This window comes from Mastigoproctus giganteus, chromosome 9 (assembly GCF_048544385.1).
Source record: "Mastigoproctus giganteus isolate SK-2022 chromosome 9, ASM4854438v1, whole genome shotgun sequence".
NCBI classification, from domain to species: domain Eukaryota; kingdom Metazoa; phylum Arthropoda; class Arachnida; order Uropygi; family Thelyphonidae; genus Mastigoproctus; species Mastigoproctus giganteus.
The window spans coordinates 140634962-140654607 of NC_143583.1; the positions used below are offsets into that span (position 1 = coordinate 140634962).

General features: G+C 38.6%; 1 protein-coding gene across 1 annotated transcript in view; it reads left to right on the forward strand.

Annotated features, from left to right (window-relative positions):
* The window catches only part of LOC150080774 (beta-galactosidase-like), a 389882-nt gene that overhangs the window by 348652 nt on the left and 21584 nt on the right, over positions 1-19646 (forward strand). Inside the window, exon 15 of the mRNA XM_090380816.1 lies at positions 16526-16747. Within this exon, the coding sequence (XP_090236942.1) occupies positions 16526-16747 (222 nt within the window). The remainder of the gene's footprint in view (positions 1-16525; positions 16748-19646) is intronic.

The window sequence follows — 19646 nt, forward strand, 5'->3', positions numbered from 1 at the left end:
TTGCCACTTCTTAATCCATCTTCCCGACATTTCTAGATCCTGTTGTTGTAGCATACTGTCATTACCAATCCTACCAATCCATGTATTGTCTGCAAACTTGGACATTAAGCCTGATATACCTTTATCAATATCATTGATAAATACAGAAAATAGCAATGGGCCCAACATGGACCCCTGGGGGACACCACTAATAACATTAGTCCATGAAGAGCAATGTCCACTGATTACCATTGGCTTCTTCCACTCAACCATCCTTTTATCCATTTTCCAATATCGTCATATTGGAGGAATTTCACTTGAAGCAAGATGATTATTGAAGATTGTCAAATCATTGAATATTTGGACCAAACAGTTGCCCCACCAATGGTATCTCTGCCTTGACTTGGTGGGTGGGGCTTGTGTGCTCTAGTGATCCTGAGATCTGTCAGTGTTAGCTTAGCTACTGGTAGAGCCACCCAAGCTGGACAGGTCGAAGGTGAAGAGACGAAAGGAGATACCCTGGTCCACCAGGTTGGGCGCAGGGCTGACAACCCTGCCATGTAAAAAAATTTAACTGTTATGTATAACTTGTCGAATGAAACTGGACAGACCTTATGGAAACAGACCAGTCCTGGAAATAAGGACATGACTTTGGTATTGAGATTTGGAACTTGGAATGTGCTTACCCTGTTGCAAGCTGGAGCTATGAACAGCATAGCAGAGGAAGTTGAAAAGTTTAAGATGGATATTGTTGCTCTCCAAGGAGTTACATGGAAGGTAAAGGTGTGTTGCTCTCCAAGGAGTTACATGGAAAGGTAAAAGTCGAAGTTTACAATGTATTACTCTGGAATTGAAGACAGGACAGGGAGAATGGGGTGTAGGATTTCTGATTTCTAAGAGAATATGCAATCAGTGCTTGCCTTTACACTAGTATCTGGAAGAATTTACAGCCTTTGAATTAAAGGAAAATTATAATCTGACCTTTATTAATGTGTATGTTGCAATGAAGGTGCTGATGATGATGTTGCAGGTGGATTTTATGATTAACTCCAGGCTTTGTGTGAAGAATTCAAAGACATGATGCTTATATAACTCTTGGTGACTTCAATGCTAAACTAGGCAGGAAGAAGTTTTTATGGGTCTATTTGGGAGACACAGCCTCCATGAAGAAACATACAGTAATGGTCTTAAGAGTAGTACAATTTGCTGCTGCCAACAACTTTAAGGTCACAAGTACTGGTTTCCAAGAATAATATTCATAAAGGTACAAATCATGCTAATCAGATTGATCATGTACTGGTCTCTAAGAGGTGGGCTATGCAATTGAAAATGTCCTTTTGTGGGGGGGGGGGCACCAGCTCTTATTCTGATCATTTTCTAGTGGGAGCCAGACTGAAGTATAAATAGCCCTAATAGCAAGAGGAAAGGCTGAGAAAACTAAGCAGTGGAATGTAGAGAAATTGAAAGATAGACTTGTCGAAACAAAATATCAGTTTGAGTTGGCCTGAAGACTGCAGAACAAGAAACAGACAAGATTGAAGATGGATGGACTTGCTAGAGGAAGCAATTCTGGGTGCAGCACACCTAATCTTGGGTGAGATCTCAAGACCGAGAAATGAGGAATTGTACAATAACGATGCCAAGAAGCAGTAGAATTGAAGAGACAAGCCAGGGTTAAATGTTTACAGCAGAATAGCAGAGCAAATAATGAACACCACATGTAAAAAACGGATTGCCACAGCTAGGATATGTAGAAAGAAAAGAGAGAAGCTTTGAGGAGGAAGGTCGACAAAATGGTGTAACTTACAACGAGAAGGAAAGTAGAAAGTTTCATAAGAAGATTAAAGAAAGTACACACGAATTTGTCAACAAGTTACTGCATGTAGCAGATAGTGAAGGAAACCTGTGACAGGAGTAAGGAGTTCTGCACTGGTGGATGGAAGAGATTTTGAGAGCATCTTGACAGAAAGTAGACTGAAACAGAACAGCCATTGTACTACACAGTAGAACAGTTGCATTGAAGACCCTAGCTTCAAAGAATTCGAAAAGTTAAGTGCTTAAAGAACTTTAAACCACCAGGAGTTGATGAATAACTGCAGAGTTTCTCAGAATGATGGAGGTAACTCTATGGAGAAGATACATAATCTGATACTATTAATGTGGTCTGAGGAAAAATTCCCGGATGAATGGACACTTGGAATCATACAGCCATTCATAAGAAGGGTGATAAACTGCAAGAAGGGTGATAAACTGCTTTGTTCTAACTACAGGAGTATTACATTACTGAACATTACTTACAAGGTTTTGTCAGGAGTTATTTATAACAGAATGGCAGCACATTCAGAGAAAATCATTGGAGAATATCATTGTGGTTTCAGACCTAATCGCTCAACAACTGACCAGAATTTCATCTTGAGGCAGATACAGGAAAACACATTTGAGTACAATATACGCTTATTTAACCTATATGTAGATTTCAAACAAGCTTTTGATTGCCTCATCAGAGAGCAAATGATAAATGATCTTCTTCTCTTGGGCATGCCTGCAAACATTCATAAAAGCAATCCTGGCAATTTCTAAAGCAGTGGTGAGAATTTACAACGAGTTGAAAACTCCCTTTGGCATTAACGCTGGTGTTTAGACAAGGCATGCACTCTCTATGGTTTAGAAGGTGGCTGTCAGAAAATTAGAAGTGACTGGGCACAAAGGCAGTACAGGTCTGTGCATATTCTGATGATGTCACTATTATCAGTAAGACTAAAGGAGTCCTACTGATAATAGTGACAGGAAATAGTGGAGGAAACAGTGGCCAGGCTGGATAGTGAAACACAAAGGAGAGAACTTAGGATAAATGGAGCGAAAACAAAATATACGGAAGTCCGGAGAATGGCAGATAACATGGAAAATTTAAGAATCAGTGGCCGCTCATTTGAGCATGTTCAGAATTTTACCTACCTAGGTTCACAGATAAACCAGTCCAACTCTGTTACTAATGAAATTAAGTCCCATATCCTGAATGGAAACAATGTTTCTATGAAAAATAATGAAGTCTAGAGTATTGAATAGACATTTAAAATTAAGGATATACAAAAGCCTCCTTAGACCAGTTGTGAAGCTTGGACATTAACGAGTAAAGATGAGGAGTCATTGAGAGTGTTCGAGCATAGAATTTTATGGGCCCGAGTTTTTGGGCCCATACAAGATGTTGATGGATCCTGGAGGATCAGAATGAACCATGACCTTGACCATTTTATTCAGAGTGTGGACATCATCAGATTTGTGAAGAGCGAGAGACTTGCTTGGTTGGGACATGTTATGAGAATCGATGACAGAAGAACAACTGAGAGTATAATGAAATGGAAACGTACTGGGAAGAGGGTGAGAGGATGACTTCTGGAGGGCTTATTGGCAGAATATTGTCAAGAAAGCTAAGACCCACCCTGGCTTATAATGCTAGAAGAAGAAGAAACAATTGAGGAGAAAGCAGCACATTTCATGCTCCTATTGTGCCATGGCAATTTCATGTTTACCATCTGTGCTCCGCTGTTCTGGTCTTCATCAAATCTGGGAAAATCCCTGGTAGAGCCCTCAGAAACCCTCCAGTGCTCTGTTGTAACGTGCAGAAGCTCTTGACCTTCAAGCAGCACTTTCCGAAAGGCATCATCGGTGCGCTGAATTCCCACATCATTGATTTGGATCTGTGGTCCAGAGATTCGGCCTACAGAGGAGAAAAGCGCAAATCCATATTCAAATGCCATCAACATTCCAGCAATTGTCAGTGGAACTAGTCATAACTTCCAGTGAAAGATTTTCAGATTGTCCCAATGTTTTGTATCATGTTATATAATAACTATATAATATAATATAAGCCTCTATAATTTCAGGACTAGCTCAAATTGTAATTAGCTTAAATTCAAATCTGATTATATTAGCTTTTTCTATGTATTTGCTATGTACCTATGTAGTTTTGTATGTACTCATGTAATGTGTCATTAATTGTTAGATTCCTCTAGTTGCCTGTAGCGGGAATTGTGTCCCTGTACATTTCTATTAATAAAGAATTTTATTATTATTATCAAGACATTGAAGATAAAATTCTTCACATGATATAACTGTGCCCATTAAAACACTGTTACTTCTTAGTGGCCTGGGGCTGAGTAGATTTTGTGGCCCTAGCTTTCCTGAATATATAAAAAATATATTTTGTGGCCATGGCTGTAAAACAGGGACCCCCCCCTCCCTCTTACAGCCATGGCCTTGGGCCTTTCCCCAAATGGGCCCTGTAGTAGAAGATCCATGGACAAGCACCTGAAAAATCTCCACAAGTCTTTTTTGTACATTCTTCATTGACAGCAGTTGTATCCCTTTTATCTGGAAATTACAATCACTGACTCCAGCAGACTACTCCAAGTATTCTGTTCTGTTCTGTCTGTGGCTCTTCTGTTATCATGCCCAGGTTCCTGGTTTTGAGGGTAAGATACTATTTACTGATGAAGTTAGCTTTGTGCAGGATAGAATTATCAGGTTGCACAATTTGCATAGGTGAGCAAAATAAAATCTTCATGTGTAATGGTAAGGGCCTGTAAAGAGCAATTCTCAATTAAAATCTGGAAAGTGCAGTCATTAAAATTGCAGTCCCCTATTATCTGAAAGTTCCAGATAATAGAGGACTGTAGTGACTAATAGAATATGACTGAGAAACAATTGACACCACTGAGATTTGTGAAGAGCGTATATGATTTGTTCAAGCATATATTACAAGAATGTGTTTGGGAGTGACTAATCCTCAAGAATTGTGTGAATAGTACATGGATAAATGAATTCTTATACAGAGTGTCTCATAAATATTGGTACAAACGTTTAGGGGAGGTAACATCTAAAGGAATGTGAATCGCATAGGAACCCATAACCGGAAACATCACCGTAAGTCCATAGACGGTGCTGTTCATCAGTTCGCGAGAGGGAAAATTTCTGGTTTACTCATTCAAGCAGTAGTCGCCGCACGAAGAGCATTCATCGATATACGAATTGTGAACTGGCAGACATGCACCTAGTGAGCAATGGACGAGCCACTCAACGAATTTATGGAGAACGCTTCCCAGACAGACATGTACCAGACCACCATTTGTTTGTGCGTGTGCATCAAAATTTGTGCGATTATGGGTCATTTAGAGGTAACAGGAGTAGTGTGGGCAGACCACGTTCGACGCGAACTCCCGCCATGGAAGAAAGTGTGTTGAATGCCGTCCAGAATAATCCTACTGCCAGCACACATGCCATTGCCTCTGCCTTAGGAGTGTCTCATTGCAGTGTACAGCGTGTCTGGCACAACGATTCCTTACACCCCTTTCATCTCCAAAGGCTTCAGTTACTGCTCCCCCAAGATCATCCTGCACGTGTGGCTTTTGTGCAGTGGTTTCTCCAAGAAAGTGTTCGAGACCTAAATTTTACAGCCTATGTTTTGTTCATGGATAAGGCTTATTTCATTCAGGTAGGCTTCTTCAATCGGCACAATGCTCGTGTGGGCTCACGACAACCCACACGGTGTGCGCCCCATGTGGCACAACATCGCTTTACAGTAAATGTGTGGGCAGGTATGGTCGGTGACTGCTTAGTCGGCTCATACCTGTTACCATCCCATATGAACTCCGCTAAATATTGGCTCTTTCTTGAACAAGTTCTACCAGGATTACTTTACGATGTTCCAGCAAATGTGAGACGCAACATTTGGTTTCAACAACATGACGGGGTGCCTGCCCATTATGGAAGGTGTGTTCGTGACCATTTGAACAAGCGTTTTGGGCTTCGATGGATTGGCCGTAGTGGACCCGTTGCCTGGCCCCCACGTTCACCTGATTTATCGAGCCTTGATTTCTTTCTGTGGGGGGCCCTCAAATCTATCGTGTATGAATCGCCTGTGGAGACGGAAATGTGGTGAGACTCGTCTGCACTGCTACTACTGTCAAAGACACTCCAGGTGTATTCAACCATGTCTGCCAATCCATGCTGCGTCGGTGTCACGCATGCATTGCATCTCGTGGAACCTTCAAGCATCTGTTGTAACATCATGAAATGCATCCATCTCATACTCCATTGTTAATATTATGTCAAATGAATGTTTGCTACTAATTACTGCCATGTCATTTCTGCTTCTTGTGCCTCTGCTACTACTACTTTCCCGTGACGTTTCCGGTTATGGGTTCCTGTGTGATTCACATTCCTTTAGATATTACCTACCTCCCCTTAACGTTTGTACCAATATTTTTGAGACACCCTGTATAATTAAATAGATTAAAGACACTAAAATCCATCTGAAATGGTAAATAATATTGTGAATTTTATTGAGGTTCAAGCATATATTACAAAATTACATTTAATACAACACAATTAAATAATGTAGGTTTCTGACAAGATACCCAACCACTCAACAATACTGCCCAACTTTGGCAATATTTCAGTTCTGCTTTCGGAATTATTATCAAGTCTAAAGAAAAATAGAAAACTAATTATTATTTGATGTATGTTATGAAACACAAAATTGGTATCATGTTAATTACCTCTGAGTAATATAATAGCTGCTTTTAGTTATTGTAGAATTTACCAATAAATTAAGAGAATTAGAACATGTGTTAAATATAGATTGAATTTCTAAAGGATACCAAAAGAATTATTAATCTTTGCTTAAATTTCTTCAAAGAGCTGAGAAACAAAAATTTTAAAACCTGAGACAGGTAAAAAAATGAAAACCTCTGCAGCGATTAGAAGATATTTTAGAATTTCTAATATTTTGGGGAGGCCTATGACTAACATTATCATTACTGGTATTGGCATATTTTTTTTTTTCATGCCAATCATGTGTTTAGCTGTTTACCTTCATTATGTCCTGTTTGAATAAGCTGTTTTTAAATTACATCTACTGAACTTCATTAATAAATTTCCTTTGTCAAATAGAGATGAAAAAAAAAAATAAATAAACGATTAGTCAACTGTACATAGAAAATAGTAATCCTTCAATTTATTATTGCAAATTACAGGAAAGTAAACTCAGCATGATGCAACTATTTGTGAGAGTGTGAGGGTGTTGTGATGTTCAAAATAGCAATATGGTTTAGTTGTCTCTGTTTTGCATTTAGCATTAGCATTAGCATTAGTAGAGGCATTTGATGCAAGAAAGCAAGCTTATGCAGCATCAGCCAAAAAAAAAAAAAAATAAATAAATAAAATAAATAAATAAAAAATAAATAAATAAATAAAAAAAAATAACCACTTCCACTTCACCCTTCTATTCGTTGGAAATACCTGTCCAGCTGAGCCTTAAACTTATTTAGGCTATCAACTTCCACGACAAGGGATGGAAGTCTATTCCACCAACCAACCACCCGCTGGCTAAAGGCAAATTTCCTCACGTCCATCCTACATCTGTCCTTTCCCAATTTGAATTTATGCCCTCTCAGGTGATTATTCTGAGCAAGAGGAAGAATCCCATCAGCATTGAGCATGCTCAAACCATTCAAAGCTTTATACACCTCTATCAGATCACCTCGCCGGTGCCTAGTCTCAAGACACTGTAATTTGCAAAACTTAAGCCTTTCTTCGTAAGAGCACCCCTTTGTTCCATTCACTAATCTTGTTGCCCTTCTCTGTACTCGTTCCAGCATCTCTACATCCTTCTTGAAATGAGGCCTCCAGACCTGTATACAGTACTCTAGGTGTGGTCTGACCATTGCCTTATACAAGGGAATAATCACCTCCTTATCCCTGCTAGAAAAATTCCTATATATCATCAACAATACACCATGAGCTACTCTTGCAGCCCGTCTGCACTGCTCAAAAAACTTCATATCTGCCTGCACAACCACCCCCAGGTCCCTTTCATTCTCTACCACTGTCAGTGTAGAACCACAGAGTTGATACATTGCTCTGGGGTTGCTGTTTCCCATATGTAGTACTTTACATTTGTCAATGTTAAACTTCATTTGCCACCTCTCAGCCCATCTGCTCAACCTTTCCAGATCCTGTTGCAGTAGCATAGTGTCAGTAGTGTTCTTGACAACCCTGCCAACCTTCGTATCGTCTGCAAACTTGGACATTAAGCTTGATATACCATCATCAATATCATTTATAAATACAGAAAACAATAATGGACCCAATACTGAACCTGAGGGACTCCACTAATAATATTAGTCCACGATGAGCAGTGTCCATTTATTACCACTCTCTGTCTTTTCCCCCTCAACCACCCCTTTATCCATAGCAGCAATTTGCCTCCAATGCCACACTGCTCCAATTTGTGCAGCAGTCTTCCATGTGCAACAGTATCAAAAGCCTTTCTAAGATCCAAGTATATGAAATCAAAGTTATTCCCTGCATCCAGTTCTTTTGTGACTGCATCATAGTATCCAATCAAATTGGTCAGGCAAAACTTCCCCTTAACAAAACCATGCTGTGTCTGAGCTATGACTGAAGTCTTGTCTAGATGATCCTGCAGTGCTTCTTTAACCAGTGCCTCCATTAATTTTCCAGGAACAGAAGTTAAACTAACAGGTCTATAATTATTTGTGTCGCCCTTTGATCCTCCTTTGTGAATTGGGGTCACATTTGCACATCTCCAGTCCATGGGTACTTCCCCTGAGTCCAAAGAAGCTCTCATAACTATGGCTAAGGGTTTGCTTACTTCCTTTGCTGCCTCCTTTAATATAACTGGATAGATCCCATCCACCACCCCAGGTGCCTTTCTTGTATTTATCTTCAACAATTTCTCCTCCACTTTACTCTCAGTTATTACAAGATTCTCTAGCTTACTGCCAGAGTTAAATACACCTCTGGCATTCCCCTTGCTGAATAACTCCTCATGTGTGAATGTCGATGCAAAATATTCATTCAGTTTGTTAGCTACCTAAGCAAGATCATCAACAGTTGACCCATCGATATCAAGTGGACCGATCTGATTCATCCCCTTCCTTCTAGAGTTTACATAAGTAAAGAACTCTTTGCTGTTTTTATTTGCATCCCTTGCCAAAGATTTCTCGTAATCTGCCTTCGCCTGCCTAACCTCCTTTGTAACTTGGTTACAGATCAACTTGTATCTATCATAGGCTTCTGTGTCAAGTGTTAATTTGTATGTATCCCATGCATTTTTCTTCTCTGCCATATGTCTCATTAGTTCATCTGACATCCACTTAGGCCTAAACCTTGAACAATATTTCTTAGTTGGTATGTAAAGCCTAGTAGCTTCCAAGATAAGTTCTTTGAATGCTTCCCATTTTGAATTTGCTGTTGGTAACATCATCAGTTGGTCCCACTGTATAGAATTTAAATACTGTCTCAGTCCATCGTAGTCGCCTTTACGAAAGCAATAACCCTTCCCTTTACCCCTAATGGTAGTTACCTCTTTCAGTAAATCCCACTTCAGCACACTGTGATCACTGCCACCTAGTGGTTTATTTATCTGCAGATTCTTAATGCATGAAGAATCACTACTGATAATCAAATCAAGAGTATTACTCCCTCTAGTTGCCTCCTGAACATGGTGATGTAGAAAACAATCATCCAATAAATCCCCAAAAGCCTTGCTAGTGTGAGTGACCAGCCCCCAAATTCCAGTCAATATCTGGGAAATTAAAATCCCCCATTATGAGACTCTCTGATTTACTGGCCCACTCTATTTCCCCGTACAGTTTCTTATTATACTCATCAGAGTCATTAGGCCTATAGCACACTCCTACTCTCAATTTTGATCTCCCAATGCTTATGTCACACCAAACTGACTCGACACTGCACTGTCCAGCAATGTCGACTGGCTTCACTTCCTTGGATTTTATGTATTTCTTAACTAATAGCATAACCTCTCCTCCCTTCCTACCCTGTCTATCCTTCTGTAGACATTGTACTCCCCAAATTCCAGTTCTGCATTCCTTATATCTGTGTGGCACCACGTCTCTGAAATCCCCACAATATCTGCCTTTGATGTTGTGAGCAATACCTCAAATTCATCAAATTTATTTACTAAACTCCTAGCATTGGTGTACACGCAAGTATACATGCACTTGTTCTTTTTCTTAGCTACCCTAACACAACCTATGTGTTTATTTGTACCCCAATGATTCCCAGCAGTCTCTGAACTATCCTGCATCTTATTTTCCAGGCTGCGGCTCATTCCAATAGAAGCAGTGCAAGAATCACTTTCACCTCTGCCAGTGGCTACTGATAATCTATTAGTCCTTGTATCCCCCCAATCTAGCAGTTTTCCGACCCACCTAACACTGCCTCGATAGCATCAGCAAACATTCTTGCACCCTTTCTATTTAAGTGTATCCCATCCCTGTAGAAGCAGTCTCTCCTGTTAACAAGTACAGACGAGGCTGAAAAAAATTCTACCGCTTGAGCCTTGCACAATCCTTCCAGGGCCAAATTGATTGACAGGGCTCTCATCATATACTCCCTCCTATCGTGTCTGGGCAGAATTGCAGACACTTTCAAATTCAACCCTAATTCACGTCTTTTTTTCAACAGTGACCTGTACTTGTTAAGTAATTCGCTGGTCTCCTACTCTTTGCTGTGGATTGTAAATAGGTCTTTAGACTGCTTAACATTTGGAAAGTTTATTTTGCCAAAGAAGTAACTGGTACAACTTAAACAGCCTCAAAACATAATCCCAAAAGAGCATATTTTTGAGATTACTGATGTTGGTGACTTTCTTTTTCCAAGTTTGAGGATGATGATCTCCAATGGTTCTTCATAGCAAATATCAATAAGCATCATTGGATGTAACTTCAATCTTTCAATGTCTATGTCATCCCTAAAATATTTGTTCAATTAGAGACCCTAGATTAACCATATGTATTTGTCTCTTATTTCCCATACCAAATTACATCTTTAATTATTTCTTGTTTTCATGAGTATAAGAATGCTGGTGAAATTTTGTAGTACTCTTCTGAGGTGTGCATAATTGTAATCACAATTTCAAGGTAAACCATTCTGTAATAGTGTGTTGTTCAGACCTAAAGTATTTAATTTTCTCCTCAGTGTCACACCAAAATGATTAAAAAAATTTGTTCTTCCAGAGAGAGACTGATCATTCAGCAGCTATTCTCTTTTCTAAGTGAAAAATTGGGAGATTGAATTTTTTTATTGACTTGTTTTGTATGGCCTATGCTTTTGATAATAGCTTTCAGGGGAAATGAAACTCAGATTTCAATCAAAAAAGCCATTGCAGTTTGTAGCAGAGTCCCATTTGTTTATACTGTTTTCTACTTCTTTAAAAAAAATAACCAATCCATTTCAGTTTTTAAAATTGCTTTTAATATTGCTCACATGCATTAACAACCATCAGGTGGGACATAAAGGTAGTAATTCCTTACCTTCTTGAAATTTCAAACTGTGAAATGTAAATAGTTGTGTTGGTGACTCTTTCACAAAATTGACTGTCTTTGATTGTGTTCGTTATATTTCTAACAAGAACAACAATTTGGATGGAATACCGAACCGAGAGACTTAAATGATATGCAGAACAACAAACAAAAGATTTTATACAGCTGTTGTTTTTTAACTCAAAGTTGAACACCAGCAACATTATTGTCTCCAACATAACATTGACCATGGCAGTTTTTAAAGCAAGTCAAACCTTTTCAGTGCATCTTCTAAAGATCAAAACTGATCTACTGAAGAATGGTACCCTCCTTTACATTTAGTCACACCTAGCAGTGTTGAAGCAGAAAGCTTATTCACTAACTGATCAGGGTATTTGCTGAAATATTACAATTAAATTCAGTTCCAGTGGTTTTGCAATTTGACCTTCTAGTGGTCAAATTGAAAAACCTGTTTTAAAACAATACTCCTAAATGTAAGGAATGTTGAATCTCATCTCAATATATGTCATAATCTCAAAAAAACATAACTGCATGATAGAAGAGGTTAAGAAAACCTGGAGATCTGTTCCCAAATCCAAGCACAGTTTTGGAAACTTTGGGCATCCATTAATTAAGTGTTAATATATTTCAGGGCAAACAGTTCAATTGTCTGTGGCAGTTTGTTCTATGGTAATTTGATGAAAGAACATGGAGTAAGCAACAATTTGTTGTGTGATGATGCTTGACCATGATTTTAAATTACCTTCCATTTAGCCATTATCAATCCACTGCAGGATGGAAGCCTTCTCAACAATTCATGTTGAAGGAAATGGACCATAATCTGCTATGCTGGTCCAGTGCATGTTGGCAGATCAACTGTATTTGGCAGTCAGCCACTCCATCTTTCATCTCTTCTAAAAGCAAATTTTCACACATCCATCCCGCAGCCATCCTTTTTCAATTAATTTTATGTTACGTTGTGTATGTGTGTCTGAGAAAGAATAAGAATACCATTAGAATTTAATTTACTCAATCCATTTAATGCCTTAAATGTTTCAATCAGGTGTCCTTGCAGGTGCTTAGTTTCCAAGCAGTACAATTTGTAGAACCAATGTCTTTTGTGGTAAGAGTACTCCTTTATGTGCTTGACTAATCTGGTTGCTTTTCATTGTACCCATTTAAAGAGTTCTGTACCCTTCTTAAAAATGAGACTTCCAGTCATGCATGCAGTGTCCATGATGCAGTCTAACTATTGCCTTATACGATGGAATAACCACTGCTTGTCCCTCTGGCAAAATTCTTGTATATCATCAACAGAACACCATGAGCTGCCCTAGCCTGGCTGCTCAGTGAACTTCATACGGATTGTACAATTATCCCTAGATCTCTTTCATTCCCCACCACCTTAAGTGTTGTCTCACTTAAATGATATGTTATTCTGGGATTACTGCTGCCTGCATGCAGTACCTTCCATTTATCAATGTTGAACCTCAGTTTTCACTTCTCAGCCCATCTGTCTAATTTTTCTAGGTCATGCTGCGGTCAAATAGCTTTATTTCTGTCATTATCCACCCTCCCAATCTTTGTACCATCTACAAACTTAGACAGCAAGCTTTATATGCCTTCATCAATATCATTAATAAATGATATTGTTGAAGGCATATCAAGAAAATGGTAAGTGACCCAGCACTGAAGAACCCTGAGATTGGAGGGAGCATCACTAATAACATTAGTCCAAGAGCAGTGCCCATTTATAACCACTCTCTGTTTTCTGTGACTCAACCATCCCTTTCTTTGTACCAGTAACTTGCCACACTGCTCCAATTTGCACATCAGTCTTTCAAGTGAAACAGTGATAAAATCTTTATTGAAATCTAAGTATATGACGTTGTAGAAGGAATCCTCCTCTACATTTAAAAATTGTCAATATTGATGTAAGTTTGTTATATATATATTGATTGCTTTATTATTATATGTTACAAGACTGTGGTTACATGATATAGATTAATTTCAGTAAATTGTATCTTAAATTCATCATTATAGTTTGTCAGATAATAGATTTTTTTTTTATTATAGATAAATCTTTTTATTGTTAGGTGAAGCACAAATCTTACTTTGTAAAGACTTTCTCAATAACAATTACTTTTGGTTTCTCAAGTATGAGCAGTTGTAGCTCATCATGTGTAGTGCTGCCTGAGTGCATGGATAGAGATTCCTTGGCAAGGCTTGAAGGCCTGTGGTGATTTTGGGGAAACTCAATCCTGTTAAAGTTATGCTGTGGATAGTTTAGTTGAAATAACTTAGGATGTACACTTAAGGAGACGAAATAAATAAGAAACTATACTCCATATACAAAGTCAAAATTATTTTTTTGCATCCAGTTATTTTGTTACTGTCATAGAAGCTAATCAGATTGGTCAGACAGGATCCCCCCCCCCCCTTAACAATCCCATGCTATGGGTTCCATATAATTCCATTCCTATCAAAATGATCCTGCAATATTTCTTCACTCTCTGACTCATTATTTTCCTGAGAACAGAAGTCAAGCTTACAGCTCTATAATTGCTCACTTTGCCCTTCGATTTCCCCTCCACCTGCACTTTATGAATAGGAGAGACTTTTGCACATCTCTAATCAATGCAAACCTTCCCTGAATCCAAGGAGGCTCCCTAATTATGGCCAAAGGCTAGCTTACCTTTTTTGCTGCTTCTTTTATTATTCTTATATAGATCTCATCACCCCCAGGAACCATATTTACTTCATCAATTTCTCTTCCAATTTCTTCTTGGTTATCACAAAATCATTTAGCTCTCAGTTTTAACTTGGTGTAGTGCACTTCTAGTGTTACCATTCCTAAAAACTTCTTCCTGCATGAATGTAAACAAAATATTTAATATGTGAAGCAATCTGAACTGGATCATCAATAGTTATGCTATTCATATCTGGTGGATCCATAATGACCCACCAGATTCTGTTTCTGCGTTAACTTAAAAAAAAAAATTCTTTAATACTTTCCTTTCCATTTTTAGCCAAGGGCTTCTCATAATCTGCCTTAGCTTGCCTTAATACCCTTAGTGACTTGATTGAAGACTAGTTTGTACTTACTGTAGGTTTCCATGTCCATCTCCTGCATTTTTCTTCTCTGCCTCTAGTCTTCTCAAATCATCTGACATCACCCATTTAAGTCTAATCCTCACACAGTATCTCTTAGTTGATATAAAAAGCTTACTAGCTTCCATGATTACTTCCCTAAATACATCTCATCCCAGTGCTTATGTTACGCCAAACTGATTCAGTATTGCACTGGACACCCACATCATCTGGATGCACCGCCTGAGATTTTGTGTACTTCTTTACCAAGATCATTACCCCCCCACCATCCTGCATCTTCCTGTACACATTGTACTCACCATATTTCTGATATCCCTACAATGTCTGTTTTAGATGATTTTACCAGTAATTCAAATTCATTAAAGTTGTTTACTGTACTCTTAGTATTAGGGTATAAGAAGTATATGTGCACCTGTTTTTGTTCTTGTCTCATAAAGATCCTCAGTAGGCCTTGTAATTTCCAACATCTTGCTTTCCAAGGTGCTGTATGAACTAGTAGAAGCAGTGCAAGAATCATTTTCACCTCTGGTTTTGGCTGCTGTTAGTCTATTAGTCTGTATATCCCTGCAAGGTAGCAGTTTTTTTGACCCATCTAACACTACCTTGATAATGTCAGCAAACAATCTTGGAATCCTTCTATTTAAGTTTATCCCATTCTTATAAAAAGAATCTTTCCTCTTAACAAACTCAGACCATGCATTAGCATTAGCATTAGCATTAGTAGAGGCATTTAATGCAAGAAAGCAAGCTTATGCAGCATCAGCCAAAAAAATAAATAAATAAAAAATAACCACTTCCACTTCACCCCTCTGTTCGTTCGAAATACCTGTCCAGCTGAGCCTTAAACTTATTCAGGCTATCAACCTCCACGACAAGGAATGGAAGTCTGTTCCACCAACCAACCACCCGCTGGCTAAAGGCAAATTTCCTCACGTCTATCCTACATCTGTCTTTCCTCAATTTGAATTTATGCCCTCTCAGGTGATTATTCTGAGCAAGAGGAAGAATCCCATCAGCATTGAGCATACTCAAACCATTCAAGGCTTTATACACCTCTAGGAAAAAAAAATATGCTAGGAAAAATTTTTCCCCATGCTCCTTGCACAGTCTCTCCATGGTTGAATTGACTAATGAGGATCTCATCATGTATAGTCCCTCCTGTTATGTCTGGGTAGAATTCTAGATACTTTCAAATTATGTCCTACTCACAGCTTTTTCTCAATGATGCCATATACCTGTTAAGTAAATCCTTAGATCTCCTGTTCCTCCTAGTATCAATGTGTATCTCCATTAGTACCAGTGTGTACAACAGTATCATATTTTGTACCCTTAAAAGATGATAACTGTAGAGCAGTTATATTTTAAGAGTTGTCATCTACAGACATACCCTGTTCATGTTCCATCTATCCTTTTTTTACACAACATATTTCCTGTTTCCCTGACAGTAGCCACTTTGTGCGGGACAAAGAGTTGTGCTAGTGGGGATGTTGTGTTGTTTGATGTTCAAGTGTATGCTGTGGCATTGAGTTGGGAAGCTGGGTGCTTTGTTCTTTGTGTCCTCATATAAACCTCTCAAAATGCTGAATTTGCTTTTAATATTCTCATACTGCTGTAGTCAGAAGCATGATTCAAAGTCTAAATTTAATTTAAGGATATAATAATGTTACCTTTATCTAGATTATGTGGTAGTTGTATGTACTACAATATTTTCAGTTATGTTATGTATTATTTTATTTTATATTGCTTTGTATTATTTTTGCTGTCAAGGCTAATTCATTAATTCTATCAATAAATTAATTAGGGAATCCATCTTAATTAAATATTAAAAACTTTAGACTTAACTCAAGGGGTATTTAAAATTTTGAGGCAGTTTTTAAAAAAAATTATCTAGAAGTGTACAGAGAGCAAAAAGTAATTCACATCTATGATAAATCAACATTTATAGCTTCAGACTATCACATTACTACAGCCTTGGTCTTGCATATTAAAAGGAATTGTATGTTAGTTTTTCATTAGTCATACATTTTATGTAATTGCAATTTTTATATATATATATATATATTTATTTATTTATTTTATTTTTTCAGGGAATAATACAGAATGTTACCATGGGACCAAAGACTTTAACTAATTGGACTATAACACCAATACGCTTAGATCGGCCAACTTTAGACTATATTGGTAAATTAGAGAATTTTCATTCTGAAAGTGGGATAAATGATGATGTGCCTGCATTTTATGTTGGCAAATTTGTGGTTCCTTCTGCTCCACTTCTTGACACTTTCTTGAGGCTAAATGGATGGCATAAGGTATGATTGTATTAATATTAGTATTAGTATTAATAAAAGAAAAATGATGTAAGGAATCAGGTTTATTCTAGGTGTCTGTCAGATGCTTCCATAAATTTACACAAGTTCTTTACTTTTTACAAGATTACTTAGATCACAAGGTGTTTTGATAGTTAATTACCTTTGGTTTAAAGAAAATTTTCTTGCATTCAGTGTACAATTTTTCTTCCTAAATTTAAATACATGATTCTTAGTTTATGCTACCTATGAAAAAAAAAATCATTTATTTAACCTATTTAAGCCCTTTTAGGCCTTAAATAACTCAGTAAAGTCCCTATGCATGTGTATTGGGCTCAAGACAAAACAAATGAGAGAAAATTTTTACAGCAGTTATTTTATAAAGTAACTTTTAGCAAGCATCTGAGCCAATTTACAGACGGAATCATTCTATTTCCTGTGCATCCACATGTTAACAATCAGTTCAGGTCAAAAGATGCAGTGAAAGACATTCAGACAATGTATATACAGTCTATTGAAAAAAAAAAAAAAAAAAGCTTTAAAAGGCAATTATTTCTCTTATTGCCTCTAGTTCCTTTACGGTTGAGTGTGAGAACACAATAAATGGGTATTCATTACCAATCAAGCACAAACAGTGAAAATTGAGTTATTATTGAGGGGGGGGGGGTTCCACCCCATTATGGGGTACTGATACCAAGTGCATCAGTCCATCTGTTGTATGGGATTGTATTGTCCTTTATTATGGCATGGTCCTAGTACAGCTTGTGGGCTCAGGTCTATAGTATGGCCTAAAGTTCGCACTGGTAATATGGTACACTTTCTCTGATCAACTGATATTTCCTCACTAGCTTCTGATGTGTTGTTCTGGCTATCTGGTCATGTCTGTACTCTGTCTGGGTGAACACCCTTCATACTGCAGTGATGTGTCGGATAATTTCTGTGGCCAGGCCGCATCATCGACATGTGCAATCACTTTGTGTTCCTTGGCAATGTATTTTTTATAGTTTCTGGCATTGAATCCTTCAATCTCAGGGAAAAGCATCCCACTCTTGAGCAATGCATCAGAAACCATTTTATCTATGTGCTCTTCGTGAGGTCATTGTAGTGTCTGCCATGGAGTATCTTCTTTGCATCTTTCTATCTTTGTTTGTTCCATCTGGGCTGGAGGAGTATTCTCACTTAGTTATAACTGGGGTTGTAAGGGTTATAACTGGGGTTATGCTGCTTCATCTATCTTCCTTAAAGCCTGGTACAGTGGTGCTGTGTTTTTCTCGAAGTATTCCTGCAGGTTCTCTTTTGCTTTCTTCTGTGGCGCCTCCGTAGCCAGGTGGGAAGGAGCAGCAGTGCGTAGCACACGCTTCTTGATTAGACCGGGGTTCGAGCCCGTCACCACCAAATACGGAGGATGCGGAAAGGTTAAGGAATGACCACCGCATATCCTGGAGCAATATGGCCTTAGTTGCTAATGCTCCTAAAAACCAAACAACAACAACAGCTTTCTTCTGTGGCTTGATTAGGTTAATCAAGAAAGGATTAACTCAGAAAGGAAGAGAAAGGGGCTTGATTAGGTTAATCAAGCCCCATTCCCTTCCTTTCTGAGCTATGGTCAGTCTCTCCACAGTCGACTTTGGGTGTTGTTGGCAGCTCTTGGCCATCGTTGTCCTGTCTGTACTACAGGATTTGGCCATCGTTGTCCGTCTGTACTAAGTTGTCCTGTCTCTCTCATGATCTCCTCCAACTTGGTGATAGTCCATTCTGTGATCTCAAAGGAGTATTTTAGCACTGGGACTGCATAGGTTTTTATATCTTTGACTCTGTTCCCTCCATTCACCTTTGCTTTGCTTCTGAATCTCTAATGGTATTTTTCAGTCGGGCAAACCTTGATCTCCTTGAGCTCTAACTACTGAGCCTGCATTATTCCCAGGTGTTTGTAGTTCTCTCCCTCTGTCATGGCTTTGATCTCTTTACGTCTGCAGCTGATAGTTTTGGCTGAATAATTTCCCCTATTGCAATCTGTGGAACTTGCATTTGTCTAGTCCAAATTCCAACCTGATGTCATTACTGAATTCTTCAGTGATCTGTAGTAGCTGCTTAAGTTGCTTCTCAGATCCCATATAGAGCTTGATGTCATCCATATACTTCAGGTAGAAGAGGGTGTACAGGTTTTTCCTTCCTTCTTTGAGGGTATACCCATACTTGTTGATTTTGAGCATGGTGGGTAGTGGGTTCAGTGCTAGACAGAACAACAGTACTCTCAAGTCATCTCCCTGGTAGTAGTAGTAGTAGTAGTGGCATTTGATGCAAGAAAGCAAGTGTATAAGCTTATGCAGCATCAGCCAAAAAAAAAAAAAAAAAAAATCACACCATTCCCTCCAAATGCCTGTCCAGTTCCTCCTTAAATTTATTCAACCTATCAACTTCCACAACTACAGATGGAAGTTTGTTCCAGCAATTAACCACCCGCTGGCTAAAGGCAAGTTTCCGCACATCTAATCTACATCTGTCTTTTCTTAATTTGAATTTATGCCCCCTTAGGTTCGTAATCTGAACAAGTGGAAGGATCCCATCAGAATTCAGCGTGCTCAACCCATTCAAGGCCTTATATACCTCGATCAGATCACCGCGCAGGTGCCTAGTCTCCAGCCACTGCAATTTGCAGAACTTAAGCCTCTCTTGGTAAGAGGATCCCTTCATTCCCCTCACCAATCTTGTTGCCCTTCTCTGTACACGCCAAGTAAATCTACATCCTTCCTAAAATGAGGCCTCCAGACCTGTACGCAGTACTCAAGGCGTGGCCTGACCATTGCCTTATACAGAGGGATAATCCCCTCCTTTTCCCTGCTAGCAAAATTCCTATATATCATTGACAAAACCCCATGACCTGCCCTGGCAGCCTGTCTGC